The 20,034-nt window shown below is 39.6% G+C and overlaps 1 protein-coding gene across 1 annotated transcript; it reads left to right on the top strand.

Moving 5' to 3' along the window:
- Positions 1–718: 718 nt before the first annotated feature.
- Positions 719–19,373, top strand: LOC139720445 (collagenase 3-like). The gene is made up of 8 exons (XM_071631803.1): positions 719–1,105; positions 2,422–2,834; positions 13,971–14,173; positions 15,386–15,544; positions 17,008–17,150; positions 17,490–17,670; positions 18,370–18,624; positions 19,240–19,373. The coding sequence occupies exons 1-8, from the start codon at positions 980–982 to the stop codon at positions 19,371–19,373; spliced, it is 1,614 nt and encodes a 537-aa protein (XP_071487904.1). The 5' UTR covers positions 719–979.
- Positions 19,374–20,034: the final 661 nt, after the last annotated feature.

Below are 20,034 nucleotides of genomic sequence, written 5' to 3'. Positions count from 1 at the left end.
TGATTCTTTGACACCAAGAGGTATTCATTGACGTAAATTTCTCGCTCACAAGAGCAGAAAACAAGATTCATTTTTTTTTATAATTTCTGACCGGATGTGACGTAATCATTGGTAGCTGGACGAGACCGAATTTAGGGAAATATCAGCCCTGCATCGATGAACATAGGTGTGTCTGTACTCGAATGACCCGCGATGCATCTAACCCTAAGCCCTAACCAAACCAGCTGGAGTTCCGTATACATCTTGCGCAAGATTCTCGTCATTGACGTATGGGATTGTTTTGGGTTTAGGAGAAGGAAAGGAAAGTTGTGGCTCATTGCCAGTTTGGTGCTGGGATTGACTAGCAGGTGCAGAGAAAAAGGTCCGCTAATCGCAGAATCAAAGAAATTGGTCATTATTTGATCAGCGCGGCAGGGGGGGGGGGGGGGGTCCCGCGTATAACTTGCGCGCATGCTCAGCACATGCACGAATCACACGCAAGAACCTGAGTCTGCCTGAGCGAACGTTTAGTTGCCTTTGTAGGAAGCCCACGAGAAAACCGCCACCGCGCACCGCTCATAATTTTGCAATGATGTCACTCCTTGGTTCTTATAAATACGACTGCACATGTGAAATGGAGTAAGAAGCGTACTGACTCGCAAACGAAAACGTCTGTGTCTAGTTGAAGTGCTGTTGTCAAAGCAGAAGCAAATGTGAGTTCACGGCAAGCATCACGACACGCCACAGAGGCAGCTCAGCTCACGTTAACAGCAAGAAACAGTGAACACAAGGACGGTGGGATTTTTATCAATCAATAATTAGGAGACAAACTTCGCACGGACATTTCTTTCCAAACAGACGACTAACCACCAGTTACATCAAAGGACAGAAAGGGGCTATCGAAGCACCTCTATTTCTGCATCCTTCTTCCATTTTGATCTGGAAGTAAAATTGCGTCTTCTTTTGTGAGATTACTGACTCGATAAAAACAGATTGCAAAATGGCAGGGAACAGAAGTTCAGCAGCGCCATCAATTTTCTCTTTATTACTACTTTTTCTCGTGACGGCAGGCGTGAGTGGAGCGCCTGTTCCAGAAACTGACGAAGCCAAACTGGCTACAAGTTTGGTAAGCACATACTGTTTGCTTGTTTGTTTGTAAGTTTGTTTGTTCATAAGTTTTGTTTTTTTTTTGTGTGTGTGTTGTTACATTTATTCTGGATTGTTTGTTTCATTGAAACTTCTCAATTCTCACTTTTCCGTTTCTCTTAGGAAGATATATAAAAAAAGCAAACTGCTTTTGATTACGCTTATGCAAGTATTCTTTTTAAAAATGAAAGGAACTGACGATTATTTCAATTGATTTGCGTAAAAATTCAGGTACAGTTAAGCGTGTGTGTGTGTGTGTGCGTGTGTGTGTTCATTGTATCAAAGAACGGGGCTAAAATGATATTTTCCGTCTCTTTCGTTATCATGCTGGCCATTGTTTACTATGAAATCCAAACTGCTAAAGAATGTACAGTATTCTCGCATTTGTTCGTTTATTGTCTTCACTACGATATCGTTTCCTATATGTGAGCGGACTGAGTTTTAATTGAGTCTCGTCATATCAAACAGGAAAATGCTTGGCGTCACGTTCTGAAGTGCAAGAACACATGAATGCTCTGCGGATAAATGAAAGTCACGTGCTTTTATTGCGTGTCGGATGACAGTAAAACTGGGTTGTATCATTCAGCCGTTATTATATCGAACCATGATAGAACACTAGGCCTATATATCGCAACAAAATGCAAAATTGAGACTGGGTGCAGGGGTTCTGCTGTGCAGTCTGTTGCTTGGATTTTTGTTGTTATAGAAGTGGTAGCATCGCAACGCCTGTTAGTTATTATTATTCTTTAGAATATTTACCAAAATGCTGTAACTACCATTGTCAATGTAACACTTGTCGCTGTTTTCTTTTCCGCGACAAAAGCAGAAATTGGTCATTTTTATGGCCACATTATAATTAAGATTAGGTGTTCTTCCCCAAGTATTCAATTCGGTGCTTTTCCATCTATCTGCATTATTCAAAGGAGGTGTTTCAAGAGCATTTGCAACACTGAAAATTATGTTATACATTATGAAAAATCAACTTGCTTGATCACACTGATATTGTTTCGAAAAGACCCGTTTGTAACATGTTAATCTTAGACAAACATTTAAAAAAGAACGCGTTCCTGACAACAATCGAGCTTGTCTGAAGCTTGCCAAGCATAGCAACACCTAGTGTATGTAACCTCGATACCATGCAGGTATGAAAAACTTTACATAGTATAATAGAAATAGAACTGCCTGTCGTGAGGTCTTCGATCTTGACATAATTATTGTTGAGTAAAATACAGGGCTTTATTGGCATATGCCTTTATTGTACTCTTTTGTGCTGACTCTCCTCCTTCACGACCACAGAAATTCTTCACGGGGTACGGTTACCTAGGGCAAGACGACATTGAGCCGGGCAAGACGGCGGGGGAGACGTTCGAGAGCGACAAATTCGTTCGCGCCGTGCAGAAACTGCAGGTCTACGCCAACATCGAACCCACCGGCGAGCTAGACGAGGAGACCGTGCAAATAATGGGACAAAGTCGGTGCGGTATGCCGGACCCCGATCTCCAGGAGCAGGTCGATACGAGCGAAACGACGGGGGTGGCGGCGCGGAAGCGACGCTACAGTGTCGCCGGCGGCAACTACAGGTGGAACAGGAACACGCTAACGTACCGCATCATCAACTACCCCGGACCCAAGTCGAACATCAGCCAGGCCCAAGTCCGGTATGATCTGAGGGAGGCTTTCACCCTTTGGAGTGACGTCACGCCTCTAGTGTAAGTCTCAAAATAAATTGATATCACCAGTCTTACCTTCTAACACCAGTCTCAAAGTCTTACCACGTCAGTCCAATTCTAAATTATCATGTCGATCTATTATGATGCTATCACTCAACACTGTAACCCTTTAAGGATACACTTTAAAAGCTCAGTTATAGACATTGTACGAAGTTAAATCGTCAGTAAAGAAGGAATCGAGCTGTAAGCAGCAAGGGGGGGGGGGGGGGGCATAATTATCCCGAGGGACTTGGCAATGAGGGGGATAAAGTGCCCTGCCAAGAGGCACACTCGCTGCAGCCAGGGGGCTCGAACCCGGGGACCTGAGGTCGAGTGTGCGGGCAGAACGTTCCACTTTATGTGGTCACGTGGTCTACCCGGATGATTTAATCACGGCTCCACTCAAACCTGGAGTCTATCGGCCTTCTCTCAACCATGGTATAACATCATTATCTGTTTGCACTTCCCGTGGTTTGCTGCGTCAATGAAATTGAAATAGTTCAATTGCATCCAGTCATAGGTGATGCTCAGACGCTTACAAACACACGTATACTCATGTAATGCAAATTTATCTCACGAAGGTAACTTAATCTGAATATTATGACTGTATCTAAGTACTATGCGCGTTTCTCCTTCCCCGCGGCTCCATGTCACATAAAGAAGGAATAAAGGATCAAACCGTCTGTTACAAAGGGGTATTAGACCGACAGGTTAAACGCCAGTAAAATGCATACAATTGTCGGCCAAACAATGTCCAAGGCCACGTATAGCCCCGTCCACCGGTGTTCGGGTCAAAATATCTAGCCTGTTTACAAAAAAGATTAACCAATATATATATATGCATCTAGATAATTTGCAGGAAGGCTTGTGATCCTTTCAGCAACTGTGTTCTATTGATGTCTATAGGATATGCACCTTTTGATTTGGAAGGGGGAAACGATTGTCTTAAGAATAAGGATAGGAGGCGCGCTTTGTAATAAAACAGAACAGCAGAAAATCTCTGCTTCGCTATAGTGCGGGCCTATTCAGTAAAGCATTCGGTGAATCGACGATGTACCGAAGTATAATGTTGGATTTTGAGTTTAATACGTCCTCTCTCAGACGACATTCGCTTGAGAAAAAACCCAAACCCCAAACAAACAAAATATTGTTTGTTGAATGGTTTAATTTTTCGAGCTTTGTTGAGTCGTCATACCCAGTGTGTGCGTACCATACTGGCCAACAGATGTCTACACGAAGTCACTGCATAAAAAAAAGCATGAAAGAAAGTGAACATAACTCCCTGCTATTCTAAAATTTGGAGAGGTAGGACAAATTAATAGCACAAATGTGACGCATTATTACGTCAAATCCTTCAGGTTCTATACAATTAGCTTTGAACGAAAAAAAAAATAGATTGCGGTGACAAACGCAAAAGGAACTTCAAAATAGAAACATCTTATACAGATTACAACCATTCAACTGTGATGAAAGTTCCAAACTTCTAAATTCCTCGGTTGTTGTCAGCTAAACAATAGACGTACCCAGAACTGAAGTGTCCCAAAACAGATATCGCTCTGTCAATTGAGTGTTGTGTTGAAGTGTATGGAATGCCAAGAATGACACGATAGTTGTTGAGCAAGCAAACAAAAACATTACTACGCTGTTGCAGACATTGTTTGTTATGGGGCTGGGTTTCGTGTTCGTTCGTTTGCTCTTCAAACTCCTGGAACTTACAATTCAAATAAAGTTGTAGAACTTGTAGCTCGCACGTCATTTGCGTCCTTATAATTATAATGGCACCATTCACAATATCCATTAACATGGAATTCGACGCAATACTTTTGTGGGGGAGTAGAAAAGATGAATGGAGTATAGAATTATTCATAAAACTCTTTATTATTTTCTTCAAAAGAGTATGAGTATGAATCCCCCCCTCTCTTGTAAGTAGCTCTATAAATATTTTCTTATTTGTTTTGATGTCAGCACAACTGCGTAATATGCGCATACCTCATTGCAGTGGACACACAAAGATTGTATTACTCAAGTAGTTAGGTATTGCTATGGGCCAGAAAACACGCATCTTACTTCTGATGATGGACTGTCATTTTTGCCCGAAAATCATTGTTTGTTTGTTTGTTTGTTTGTTTGTTTGTTTGTTTGTTTGTTGTTGTTGTTTTGGGGGTGTTTGTATTTATTGTTTTTCACTAAGATAAGAGCATCATCGCTATAAGCATTAATAAGCCTTTATTTGGTTTGTGAACTCTCCTATTGATTCTCGGGTTTGTTTTTTTTTTCGACTAGTGTATTAATGCGTCTACTGCAGTCAGAGGGCAACGGGCTTATTCTACCAAAGACATAATCATCAAGTTATAAATAACCATTATACGAAACGTTGAATGTTTTCGATGAAACATATACTACTCCAACAAACAACGCCCTTTGTTTTTATTGTTTCGAATGGCTGTCATTGTTCTCGGGTCAGCAAATTTCGTCCATCTTGACCATTCGGGACCACTGTTTGGATTCTGCGAATGGGCAAGCGATGACCAGTCGACTTAAAAATCGATTTCTTCCTCCCCCCCCCCCCCCCCCCCCCCCTCTTCAAAACATGAGTAGCCATCAAGGAATGCACGACGGAGCTCACTAACCAAACAGACATTGTCTTTAATGACTCAACGTGCGTGGCGGGGCAAATTCCAGAAATGATTAACGCTGACCTCATAATATGACCGTTACTTGCAAACTTTATCTCATTGCCGAATGTAATTCAGCTTGATGAACGCAAACAATCTTTCTTCAACAAGATGTCGTCCCGAGATAAACGATCCTCAATACACAAATATAGAGAGAATCCGTGTGTGAGGGAGGAATTACAAAGTATTAAAAGACAACGCAAACAGCTCCAACATCCATTTAGTGACAAATAGATTACATTTATTTTTAGAAGCTTCGTGACTTTGAAAACACAACCAAACAAAACGTAAGTGCGCAGAGGTCAAGATGACGGAACTTAGATAGATAGATAGATAGATAGATAGATAGATAGATAGATATAGAGAGAAAATAAATGAATTCATATATTTATACTCATTTAAAAACAAACGCAAGAAGGAGCATCCATTAAGAGATTATGCATGTCAGATAAAACGAAAATAGAATGGCAGAATGCTACAATATAAGCATAAAAGCGATTGAAAACTGCAAGGTATGAAGTGATAATTGGGCATGGTGAGAAAAGTGATGTGCTATGGTTTTGAAAGAAAGCAGAGGTAGATATCCGATACCATAGCATTAAAGTTTTATCCATACATACTCCAAGGTGTCTCTATTTATTTGCTGGTTTATTTTTCATGACAATTCGATACTGCAGCCCTGAAATTCCTTGTCATTATTTAATGTGATGCGTCATGTGTTCTTCTAAAGAATGTAGATCAGGAGGCCCCAGTCTAGGTCTCATCCTCAATCATGGGTAACCCTGATGACGGATTTTCATTTAGCACCAGAGGAGCGAGCATGCATGGCTTTTATGTCGCTTCATTTCATGATCTTGATTCATCGTTTGGCTTGTTGGCTCAAGATCCTGAAGTCTTTACGCGCTGCTCTCAGCACTTGTCTTCGAGATAATAAAAACATCGAATAATCAGGTTAAAAAAGATGCTAGCATATAATTGCCCACCATCTCAGACACGCTATGATTGTGGATATTCTATGTTTCCTTACCCTCTGAGGTTATTAAGTGATAGCGATGGTGTAACTAAACGTAGAAAAGATGATCGAAGCCTTTGCATTAACAATAACATAATAAAAGTGGGCGCATGCTCTCAAGAGGTCACGCGACAGCAATTATAGTGGGAAAAGAAACACTGATGACGTTAATCGGTATTTAGTTTGCGTCCCGTATTTGCAGTTGAGGATTCATGCAATAACACAGATGAGAACAATCAACTCAAGCTGTTAATAATTTAGTCATTTCACTTTATTTGGCCGACTTTTCTTTTTTTTTTAATTATCCCCACTACTAAGAAAGCAAAAAAAAAAAAAAAATGACGGAGGTAAATGAAAACTGCCATCTTTCCGGCTTTCCTTGAAAACTAGAAATAAGTAAAAGGGGACAGGGAACATGGACAATAACCTATTCAATAATTACAATCTATTCATGAAAATGAGAACCCTTCACACTATACTGTATTATATTTCCATCCCAGTAACTATCCGTTCAATTACGCCGAAAAAATATCTCAACAAAAGACTTAGTGCAAACTAAAAGGTAATATCAGATGTATTCACTGGAAAAAAAAGTAAGAAGCATCCTGCATTGACTTCTTTTCTTCAAAAGGACCTGTCACAGTACATTAAAGGTTCAGCACCACAAAGAACAAGCTATTAGTCAGATATAGCGTAAATGGTTTGGGATGGGGGCAATTTAGAACACAAAGACAGGTTGAAAACAAAATTCTGTATTATGGTACTTAGCATGCTTGTACACTTTTAAGTGCTCCTGTTGCTACTTATCATCTCTCATTGTATCTCGGTAATGCGCAAAGTAGAAAAACAAGTTTTTCGTCTTTGAATGGGGAACGAAAATAGCCCGCTGACTTAATGTCAAAGGAATGACAAGAGATAACGTCAAAAGAACACACGCACACACACATAAACACACGTGTAGGCAACACATACAAACATAACACAAGCAAAGTCGTGTATTAAGACTGTTGTCTTCGCCAGTTTCCAAGTCCATGCCATTGTCCATTGTCGCGCCTTTGTGTGATTTCGTTTTGCGCATGGGTTGAGGGTTTGTGGCGTTGCGGTTTTTGATAGTGGAGTTGGGGAAAAAATCGGACAGTCATTCTCTCGACATGTTATTTCAATCTTTAAATGCGTACTCGAACAAGAAGGGACGTAAAGTTGAGCGAACTTTTTCGTTGAGTACGATAAAGATGGACGTCATTATTTTGCCTGTTTCCCAAGAAACACTTCATGAAATGAAAGTTGTATTTCCTATTTAGAATACTTCCAATTTCATGAGGTTTGTTGCTTTCAGCAAAATTATTTTCGTTCATTCTCATCGCTAATGCCAGTTCTTTTGATGATAACGCAATAAAAAACATTGTAAGTGTAACAAAATACTAGGACTTGTGCTTATCGGGTTCGGACATACATACAGGATATAATTGACATCATCTATTTCTAAATCATATACAGTATTCGTGACAGTGTTATATATTAAAAAAAATTAATTGCAATCTTTTCATTAGTAGCAGAAACACCCCCTTTAGTTACTTCTGTTCAAGTATAAGTTTATAAGGGTCATATTTGCATACAATGTTATGAAAAATTGAATGACTGAATTCAAATAGACCTGAACAGAAAATTTTTGTTGTAAGAGATGCCAGCGGCTTGCTTATTATCGTAGTGAGTGGAGTAATTGTCAAATCTTCAGAGAGAGAGAAAAATCCTGCTGTTTTCTCTTTCGTTTTACACTATAATCATTACTTTGAAGGCATTTTTTTTTTTTTTTGCTGATGTACGGGGCGTAACGTTTGTATGCAAATCGTCTGTCGCAATATGACTTCTGTGACGCATTTTATTATTTGAACACTGATTGACTCGCCATTCAGTAGTCTTGATCCCTAGATATTTCAAACCAATTATGACTCAACCATTTCGGCAAACAACTTAAACGTAGAATGGGGAGTTCTATTTCATTTTGAATTAGTAGAGCAAGCTTCTCACACCCTCCCCCCGTTAATCGACTTATATTTTGGTCTCCTCCGGTGACATCGTAAGGTCATTCCAATTCAGTTTGAGGTATCATTATGGATATAATCATCAGATTCTGGACCATTTACTAGGCCCCCACCCCCCCCCCCCCCCCCCCCCACCACCACCCACCCACCCTTAGTTGTATGACAACGGTACATTGTGCTGGTATTCAAAGCAAGTTGTGATTTGACTGTCCCGTTTGGCTTTCCTGGTACAAGCTATTAATAGGTTGAGCAATATGGAATTATGGTCAATAGTCTCTTGCTGAATTACAGTAGTCTTGATCGAGACAAAAAATAAAAAATAAAGAAAGCTATAGGATATCGATTTTCTCCCAGTTGTCGTTGTTTGCTCCAGCCCAGCCCTTTTCCTCCCTTTTCCTCTCGTTGTTGTTGATGCTGTTTTTTATTTGGCACTATTCCCTCAGACGGAAAGCTAAATTTGTAATATTAACAATGTTTTTCATTTTATGAATATAATCACAAGTTTAGGATAATCGATCCTGGCGCATGGAATAAGACTAGTGGGCAGTGACCTTTGTGGCGGTGGAACTACCACTCACATTAACCAAAAAAAAAAAAAAAAAAAAGTTTAGACAATAGAGACGATCTCACCATGTCACGCTGAGCGTAAAAATCGCCAAAACCATATTGTTTCAATCTTGTGTATATAGCGCCACTTACACACAAATGAAAAGACAAAAGATTCGCGGCTTTCACCGATCGATGATAGTCTAGCCTCCCTCTCACCATCACAGGACTGTAGAGGTCGCGGTCTCAAAAGAAAAAAAAAAGTTGTGCAGGTTGCGAAGGCAACGAGGTGGAAATGATAATAGGATAACTGGTTTACGTTCTGCTGTATTGATTGATGTAATATACTTGTAATGTGTTGACTCACTGACTTTAGAGGAGTTAAGGCAGTGGGGGATATAGATAGTGGGGGAAATACACACCCACTTTACTTTGCAGCTGTCTTTATCACGTTGTTTAGCAGCAAGTTGAGGGATTGCTTAGAGATGGAAACTAAAGAGCAATCATAGTAGTGATGATGAAGATCATTATAATGCAACCATTACTACTACGTTTTTTCTTTTATGATATTCTATAATGGAGGCATTTATTCAGGATGACATACATCAGATTAACAGACCCAATACTCAGTAACCGATTGATTACCAACGTTCTTTACCTATACTTTCCTATTTCAGTTAAGTTGAAATACTTTTAGACGTGAAAGAGCATAAACAATGTATAAAATCAACTAGCCATTTCAAGAAGAAACATTGAACAGAAAATGCGGCAGGCCTATATCTATAATGGTGTACGGATATGATTGTAGAACGACCATGACAGATTTTCATTCAAGTTTAATACTGTTCCTTTTTAATGCGTGCACTGGACATAAAGTGTATTCGTAGATATACCTGTATTTCCCATTCCAGCGCCACACTAACCGTATTTCATACACCAAGGCAGTCGTGCATTCAACATCGCTCTTTTGACACCACTTAGGATTTTATTTTCTGTCTATGGTTGGATGTCTATGGTTTGCCCCAAATAGAATGAACCCAAAATTACCCTTTTAAACAGACCAACTTACTTGAACTACATTTAGAGTCAGTTATAAAGCATTTAAACATAATCTTGTCTAGAACCAGAGAGTGGTCCAGTAGTCCAGGTCAGATCAAGGGGTCAACAAACCATGATAATACCATTTTGATAATATTTCTTATAGTTATGTGTTCTCTTCTTTTTCAAAGTCTCAAAGGTCTATGGAAAGCTTTTAGATTTCAAAGCCCTGAATTTACAAAAGCTTTGACAGTTATGCCATAGATTGATGAGTCAGGGGCAGCGGAGTCCCTTTGTGTTTGGGGAATGGGCAGAGCTAAATTCTATAACTTGACCGACACGCACACTCTTCTGGCCCAGGGAATGCCCACTAGTATAGAGTCCAAGATAATGGATGATAATCGTTTTGATTATAATGTATGGCTTCTTCGTTAAGTTGGTAATACAAAAAGAAAAGAAAAAGAAAACCTATTGGCCCTGTCTGAGATTGGTGGATGCATTTAATTCAACTCTTATGAAAGCGACAACAACAACAACAACAAGAAAAACAACAATAATGATAACAACAACAACAACAACAACAACAACAACAACAAGAAAACCCTGTTTGCACAACATGTGCCATATTTTGTAAAACGATAGATAATCGTTGCTGTGGCATAGGAAGCAATGTGAAATCTTATTCATCTGTTGGTCTGTTTGGATCAGCGCTTTCAATCAGAGTAAAAATGTTTTCGTGTAATAAAAGGTAGACAATCGCCTAAACATACAAGGATGGCACGCATGATCAACGTTCGGAAGCCGAGCTGATACAGTTCTACCCACGACAACAAACAGGCAGATCCGAAAGAGAATGGTGAAGCGAAAGGAGATTATCTCTTCGAGGACACCGTAGTGCTTTGATGGGCTGTGTCATGTGCGTGGGCTATTATTTCTCATAAGGTCATGAGTCTTTTATGTCATTAGCTGTGAATCAAAACGCTGCATTTGGCTCGCCACTTGTAAGGATTCAGCTCCAGATTCAAGAATTTGTATCACGTCAATCAAACTGATTGCAGGCACTTCGTAAACTACGAAAATGATCAGAAACAAACAAACAAACAAACAAACAAACAGTGAAATAACATTATCGCTCCATGATATTATATTGCGTTGTTATGAAAACAGAAAAATCAGAGAAGTAACTCAGTAGATATTTGACCAAAAAAAAAAAATCTGACAGTAACTTTAAAAAGCTATGAATTTCAAAAGTGGAGAGCAAGAAAAGTTTGTCAACTCTGTGTGATCACTGGTGATCTAGCTGATGAGCAGGTCTCCTTTTGTTTCATACACATTAATGTCACAAATGTTCATTTGTCTAAGATATGTGGGCACAGACAAAACTTATCCGCTTAGTAAAAGAATATCTGGATGGAATTTCAGCTTCACTGTAATGAAAGCCTGAATGAATCTATAAGTTTAAAGATAAAGCACCTTCCAAAGAGCTCATATAGATATTAAAGCAAAGCAATAAAAACCAAAGTCCAAAATTATATCTTTAATCAAAATAGGATATAAGATATCAATGAAACAACACCTTCTTGTTTCCAAACACTCGTTTCCCCAAATGTCCCCCATATATGACAGGGTTATACCTCTGACCATCTTCATCTACTTCTACATTTATAGCTGGCTGAGGGCAGTTGACCTAATTTCTCTTGAATTTCATCGTACAAAAGGATTACAAGGGTCCGGATCGTGCTCTATCTATAGACTGAAATCTTACAACAGCCAAACGGGCAGCACGTACGATGAAAACGTGTCTCTGCCCCTAACAAACCACCACCCTTTAGTCGAAACGGGTCTCCGTATTAGCAAAAGCTTCAATTCCACGACTTACAACAATTAAAAACATAATTGACCCAATAGCACGTACAATGTCAAAACTCTATGGTCACGACCAAAGGAAAAAAAAAAGTAGTATAATACACTTGATAAAATATTACAACACAGATGCGGGCAGAATTTCTTATAAGATAAAACACGAAGACAAGTCGCTCACATGTGAGATAACAGATCGACTGCATTATAATCATTTTTACGTATAATCAATATGGTAAGGAACATGGACACCTTGATAAAGTCTGATAGGATAAATCGACTTGTTACGTTTGCTTGTTTGTTTGTTTGTCTGTTTGTTTGTTTTATTTGTGTCTCCCGTACCGTGCCGTATGAAAATATCAAACAAGTATTGTCAAATGCGCATGTGTTCTGCCAATATACCTGATGCTGAATGAGAGGTATATATATCAAAGCTATGTTTGCAAATTGTGATACTGCCCATTCTATGAAAGTGCGACAGCTGAGACTCGTGGTATAATTATCTCCTGATGAAAGTGCAGATATTATGATCAAAGGTTACTCAATGACACAACCGGGTTTGTTTTTGTTTTCCCCTATATTTGTTTCGTTTTTGCCCTAGTTGCTTCCAAGAAATCGCATCTCCCATGTTGTGATATCAAGATCTAATTGACCTTTCTCCGGTCATGCTTGTCCATTTGACCATTGATTTCTGAAGCCTGTATTTTCATCCTCGAAAGTTCAAACTCTGTTGGTTGCATTATAGGAAAGTGCGACTTAATCCAATCTCTCTATGTACAAGATACTAGCATGACGTGTGCAACACGTCTAGGAATGTTAGCCTTGACTTGCTAAACATGTGACTCATTAATTTACGCCCGATGGGAAAAGTGTAATGAAAAGTACAACGAAAAAGAAGAAAACGTATCCATTCTACTCAAAGTAGTACTCCTTAAATCATATTAGTTTGAGAAAATTCGATCTCGCTATCCATTGTTTTTCTTGAGGTGCATTGACTTGAATACAAAGCACAAAACGGGATATGATTCACTCTTACTAAGAAAGGAGTTTAACAAAAGGTCATTCGTTATAAAATTAATGTCCCGAATCAAGATTCAAACTTACAAAGTGCAAAGGATCGTGCCAATATCAGTTCACTTGTGGACATTTCTCTTTTTTATCTCCTTTGACGTATTTTGCATCCCATTTCTCTGAATTTTAACAATGCAGAATGTCTTCATGAATATAGGCACGATGTCACGTGACTGGTGTCGGTAGATTAGGCAGACTATTACGGGACATTTCCGCGCGCGTGACTCATATACGGTTCAAGTGTAAATACAAAATTGTCAGCTATTATACTATAGTGTAGCGATAATCGAGCGATTACCTAGGAAGAAGAAAAAAGACGAAGAATAGGAAACTTTATCAAGAGATCGCTTACTATACAATAGGAAATGAACCGGAAGACACGTGGTGGGAAGTGTTAGAAGGCAGTCACACTTTGATGTCGTAACAGAATGGGCCGGATTAGATTTCACCTGATGTAAAACCGCCGGAGACTGGCACTGAGACTAGTAAATAAAACTGCTGCGATCGAACGGGCTTTAACTATTCAAAAACTTACGCATACCTGGTAACATAATCTATACCAAAGTTATTCTTTACAGATGCTTATTAATTGATTCGAAGTGAGAAAAGGAAGTGTATACCTATATACCAACGCTTTCTTTGCATGCATGACTGTTGTAGGGATAATCCAACCTTACTCAGTTAGTGGTAGCTCCATACTCAACATTGCTATTGATATGATTTGAATTGCACCAATACATTTGTTTATTTTCATGAGTCATATTTTCAGATCAAGATCAGTATATTTTTCTGGGATGTCTTGTAATTTGGATTATTCCCCGAAAGGTAATGGCCTGAAACTTCAACAATTGTATTCAGGTGTTTTGTTGTATTTTTTTTTTTCTGTCATCAGATTCGTGGAAATCTTTGAAGGCCGCGCCGATATCGAGCTGCTGTTCGGAAGCCGACGTCACACGGAAGTGTACGGCGACCCAGCCTTCGACGGTGAGGGCGGAACCCTCGCACATGCCTTCACGCCCAACAGCGGATGGGGGCTGACGAACGGCGACGTCCACTTCGACGACGACGAAAACTACACGCATAAGATGAGAGCAGGTAAATTCGAAGGCCTGCCGCGAAACCCTCATGTGATAATATCGTTACATGACTGCCGGGCCCTGTGGTATAAAAAGATGAAATCAAACATAAGTCCATTATCAGCCAATCAGAACTGAGTATTTATGGACTTATGTTTGGTCTAAACTTTTATGCAACAGGGCCCATCGTCTGTATTTTCTTTCACCCTCTTGAAAAAAATTATATAGGTTATGACTGGCTAAAGACATATGTCTTCATATTATGTTTTGGTCTTTCAGCCAAAGAAATTTGACGAAAATCTTTAAACTTGCTGAGGATTCCGTTCAGCGTACACTGCCAACTTCACTATTTTTATGATTTTGTTTTTTCATTCCCTCGATTGCCAGTCATCATATTATCAAAGTGCAATAGGCTATAAGGCGACATAACGATTGTCCAGGGCTTTCATGCGAATATAATGATAGGAGTGTATCACGCAGATGTTTTATTTCTTCTTTTTTTCAATCGAAGTTTAACTCGTGTTGCTGCTTTTTCATACCGTTTCCCGAAACTTTACTCAAGTTCACCTTTTTTGCTGGAATCGGGAGTGGGTTTAAGAAAGACCGTGTCCGCTGCTATAGTGTGTGAGACCAAGACGGCCTTTGTAAGGCGTCAACTGCTTTCTTGGAAGGCATTGTGGGCCACTATGGTCGCCAAGCCTGTTGGAAAAAGGGCTCAAGGCATTTCTACGGACAGTTCAATGTGAACCCCCTTCTCCACTCGGTCTCCTTCTCTGCAATTATCAATCCACCCCCCCCCCCCCGTTTTCCGAGGAAGGAAGGAAGGCTAAGTGTGTCTACATGAGATTGGCTTCGAGGGAGATAGAGATTCGTGCGTGTTATCATGGCCGTGCCTTTGTACCGACTGAAGTCATTGGTATACTTGACATTATTACGTCATTTCCCTGGCATCGGAGGATCTCGTAATTATAATTTATCAAAGTTCCCACATTATGTTTGATGTGTTTAAAACAGAATATACACACAGCAAAAATATCCCAGTATGATATACACACAAAATCTAAGTGTCTTATAATGATAAAACTGTCCTTATCAGTAAGTTTGTATTAGATTGAAACTTCCAATCCCGCGAGAGAGTGTGATACATTAATTTTTTAATGATTAGACATGACCGTGATTACCTCTAGACTATGGGTCTATATTCATAATTGTATTATTTTTCCCCCTTCAGGCGTGAATTTCTTCTACACCGCCGCCCACGAGATCGGACACGCACTCGGTCTTGACCACTCCAAAGACAGGTCCTCTCTTATGTGGCCCTGGGACAAAGGTTACATTCCCGACTTCAAGCTTCCTCTCGACGACAGGCTCGGCATCCAGGTCATATACGGTAAGTCAGTCATTAGTGGGTCATAGCGTCACGTGCTCGGGGTGATGCGCGCGCATCCCCAACGTCACGTTCACGGATGTTTCGGTTGTTGCGCGCATGCGCACTCATGTTTCTTCGTCCTCCGTGTCTCCCTCCCCCCCCCCCCCCACTCTCCCTCTCTTACATAAGATCCTATGTCCTTTTCCTAGATAGTGACCATGGATGCTAAGGGGGGAAAAAAAGCGCGACACGCGTATGTCGTCCTTATCTGTCACCATACATACACACAATTTGACGTAACGGACAGGATTTAATTGACCATAATATTGACTCTGTCCCTCAGTGACTGTTAGCGCTCATGGGAGTTTATCACGGAAATTATCTGTCAGATTTTTCCAACATACATGACATACGAGAGTATGAAGGGCGGTGAAGAGTAATATACAATGTTGTTTTTTGAGGCATTTACACACGGTTTGTGTGCGCATGTGATTTTTTTTTTTTTCGGGGACTTAAAAATCTGTCGCCGACCCATTCTTGCAATAATATTTCATTCATGATTTATCTTCCATGTCACATGGGTGTGCAATATACACAGACCACTACTTTTTATAAGAATGTTATGATCAATTATTTGACGAGAAAACTAGGATTTATAGAATAGTAACTTACGGGATAACGCGGAAAGAAAGAGAAAATCTTATTTTCGTATTTACTATGGAGCTATACTTTTGTCACTCAGCTTTAGTCTCGTAGCTTTTAGTACTTATGGGCTGATTAGTTGCCAAGAAGGTAAACTTAAAAACAAAACAAAAAACAAAACAAAACAAAAAAGACACGTTCGCAATATCACTATGATGTGGTGATACATACATGTACAAGAGTTTGCTGCATATGCCCACCCGTTCTGGCATCAAATCAAGTGATTTCCAATAAAAGAGACACATTAGTCGTGTTCTGGAAGACGGTAGAGGACATTAATTTTCACACGAGCCAACGTTCGTCACTGCTCCCAGTGTGTGTCAAGCCAGCTGACAAAAATAAGGCCGGGTTGACGTTTTCCTGAATAACTTCTGTGAACAAAAACAAAACAAAGCAAAACAAAACGCGAAGGCAAGTACAGGGCGTCATCAAGCTTAAGCAAGGCAGTTACTCCTACCCAGTAACTACATTGAGAATGATAAGGGCGTTAAGTGATCACAAAACCCATAGTGTTCGAGAAGACTTAAAGCCCTTCTCATTCTCAACAGACGATATTATGATTAGCTCTCGTAGATGAAGCAAAGTTGGGTAGCTATATTGTTCGCCAAAGGTATCATGTGTGACAGACACGATACAGTATAAATACTTGACACACTTGATATTATCATTGTAATTGCCACATTCATACAACCAATATGATTTTGACTTTTTTATAACAATGATGACGATGATGGTGGTAATGATGATGGAGATTGTAATTATCATTACTATTTTCATCATAGGAAAGCACCCATTTGCCGACCTGGAGACCACCACTGTCGCTCCCACGACGACGCCCACAATTCCGCCCGTCATCGTCCCTCCGTACTGCAACACGACAATCGACGCCGTATCCGACATCAGGGGAACAGTGATGGTGTTTAAGGTACATGTACATTGCTTCTTTATAGAATAAGTCGTGTAATCCCCACAGCTCATACAATATGCTCAGGTTTGTTTGTCTCCCATAAGAACAACACTATTACTGCTACAACAATACTACTATTACTGCTACTGCTACAACAAACTGCGTCTGTTTCTAATAGGTGTACTACTGCTACTCTTGGCTTCGATATCTTCAATAAGACTTGAATATTTACTTTCAAATTTTAATGAGACAATGTATTGAAAACTTAATAGGTTTTTAAGTTTTACAACAATGCTATTGCAAGGTTGTAGAACAATATTTTAACCATTTAAGTGTTTCTCTTTCTTCCACACGAAGAACGAGCGTCTGTGGAGGTTTAGGCCGCGTTACAACTCGAACGGGTCTCCCGACGGTACCTTGCCGCTGGTTCCCGTCGATACAGACAACGGCATCTCGGTCCTCTACTTCTTCCAGGGGCTAAAAAGGGGCATCAAGACGGTGTATGAACGACAAGACGGTCGTATCGTCTTTATCAAAGGTACGCATTGATGATACCAGCCCTGTAATCTTTGAATTCATGATGAGAATCCAGTTGTTATGATTCTTTACTATTGTTAAGTTCTTCATTTAGACATTCTTCCTTGTATATTCCAGTTACCGCGTAGAGACTCAGACGAATCACAATGCATCACACCATATGGACGATGATTATATTACTGAACATTGTCTTAGGAAGACATTGAAAACAACAACAACTGCCCTCCTGCAGGAACAAATTAAATTGCACGCGACGAAATCACAAATGTGCAACAATATCTCCCTCACGTTTTCCACGAAGTCTCAAGAAGTCATCTACCAAGAGTGCCCTGCCACAGATTTTGGAAAACTTTTAATGAAATTACTGATGCAGAATAATCTCAGTGCATTAGGTATCATGATTTTTTACATAATGGTTACATGTAACCATTATGCTATTACGACCGTTATTACGACCAATTGCTGTAGCAGTTGGTCTTTGTACACATTCAGTCTAATTGGAGGAAACACACAACCCAGCCCTTATCGAAAAGAATAAATTGTTATGATATAAGTGTGCACACATCCATCTGTGCAAAATAAGTATAACATTCTTCCTCTTTGGAAAAAAAAAAAGATAAATAAAACGCACTGTATATTGGAATGAGGGTAAATACTTGTAATAACAAAAGATCAATTTCCTTTTGGTCTAACCAAACAGCCCGGAAGAAGTGGGTATATGACGGCACCACACTGATCGAAGGACCCGTCCGCACCGGTGACGCAAACAGCAACTTCCCTTCGCGGGTCAATGCTGCCCTCTACGATCGTGCCAGCGGCAAGACCTACCTGTTCAAAGGGAGTAAAGTGTGGCTGTACGACGAGTTGTCTGGACAGGCCGACAGGTTGTCGACCCAGAAAGTGTTTCGCGGACTCCATCCATCAGCGAACATTGAGGCTGCATTCTCATTTTATGGTAAGGAGCAGCGAAAAAACAAAAACAAAGCAAAACAGATCCACAGAAACTGAGAAATTTGCTCATACACTTTCAGAAACTTTCTCATATCTTATGTTAGCATCTATGAGCTGGCAGTGGTAAAAAGATTTTTGTGATATTACAAATTTGTTCATAAAGAAAATTTTCCATTGAAAACATTCCGTATAGTACTAATGGCTAACATAATTATATTAATCCTGGAAATAGTGGAGACTGCAGACTGATTGTAACAGTTGATTATATTCAATAAGATAAAGTAAAGTTGTATTGGAAGTTTGCAAGTGGGAAAATTACAAACCAGATTTTTATTTTAAGTTGCATCCATCATTATCTAACTTCCCTAAATAATCAAAACTTGAGGCTTTCTTTGTATCATCATTGCCTTTATATACCTTGTCTTCATGTGTTAATCTGTTTGCGCACTGAAACACATGAAAACTAGTTCTATTCTTCTTTATGGGGAGGTAATTTTGGTAGAGGTGCATATTGACTTGTACAGACAATATGCACGTTATGTCTTTGGCATCCAACAACATCTATCTAAAAAAACAAGTTCATTTATTGTTTTCCTTGTCCCTCTCTCTACTTTTGTAGGCAGGAAATTCCTCATTGATGGACCCGACTACTTTGAAGCCAATGAAAGAAACTACGTACCTTACGTCGGCAAGAGGAATTTCGGGATCGACATTTTGGGCTGTCCGCCAAATCAGCAACCTCAAATACACTAGTGCAAGGACAAGTGCAACGAACTTGACTGTTAACTTCATCGCATAGCCACAGGAGATACATCATATCATGCAAGAGCCCTGAGGAGTTATTGCTTAGTCCCAGCAACTAAGAAACTCAGCGGTGTCTTCCATCATCTTGCACATTGTATATGGCAATAGGCAATTGCATTTGGCCTATTTTCATCTTATCAAAACAGTTTGATATGTCATCTGGGATTTTGGATGTATCACACGCCTTGTTTTGAGTGTGGGAGAATGAACCTTTTACTAAAGTGTGTTTACATCTCGGACACATGTTTGTCAGCCATTCAGAAGAAATCATCTCATATTTGTAAATTGAAATATGATACTGATAAATCATTACCACAAACACGTGGATCTTTCATATGATCTGTTAAATTCTGCAAAAAGAATACCATGAGTACTTAATGATATTTCGTTTGCTGAATGGAATTTCTACAGCATTCAAGGGCTTATCTGTTTCCCTCACAATTGTGACTTCCACAAGTGGTGAATATCATTACAAAAATGGTTTGATTCGATGTTTACCTTTTTGCCATGATGTAGGGCCTAATGATGACAATGAGGCTGTTAACTATGGTGCATCTTTGGTGTCTTCTGAATATTTTGAAGTGTCGAAAATTGTGTTGTCATTGTTTTT

Source organism: Diadema antillarum, unplaced genomic scaffold, assembly GCF_040938485.1.
Source record: "Diadema antillarum isolate AM-2024a unplaced genomic scaffold, OU_Dant_1.0 scf00000128, whole genome shotgun sequence".
NCBI lineage: Eukaryota > Metazoa > Echinodermata > Echinoidea > Diadematoida > Diadematidae > Diadema > Diadema antillarum.
Note: the sequence above shows the minus strand (reverse complement) of the source record. Positions and strands in the feature narration are given on the sequence as shown.

Excerpts from the sequence above, each read along its gene's own strand:
- LOC139720445 (XM_071631803.1), top strand. The coding sequence starts at position 980 with ATGGCAGGGAACAGAAGTTCAGCAGCGCCATCAATTTTCTCTTTATTA. Across the intron at positions 1,106-2,421 it reads CCAAACTGGCTACAAGTTTG|AAATTCTTCACGGGGTACGG; the intron begins GTAAGCACATAC and ends TCACGACCACAG. Across the intron at positions 2,835-13,970 it reads AGTGACGTCACGCCTCTAGT|ATTCGTGGAAATCTTTGAAG; the intron begins GTAAGTCTCAAA and ends TTCTGTCATCAG.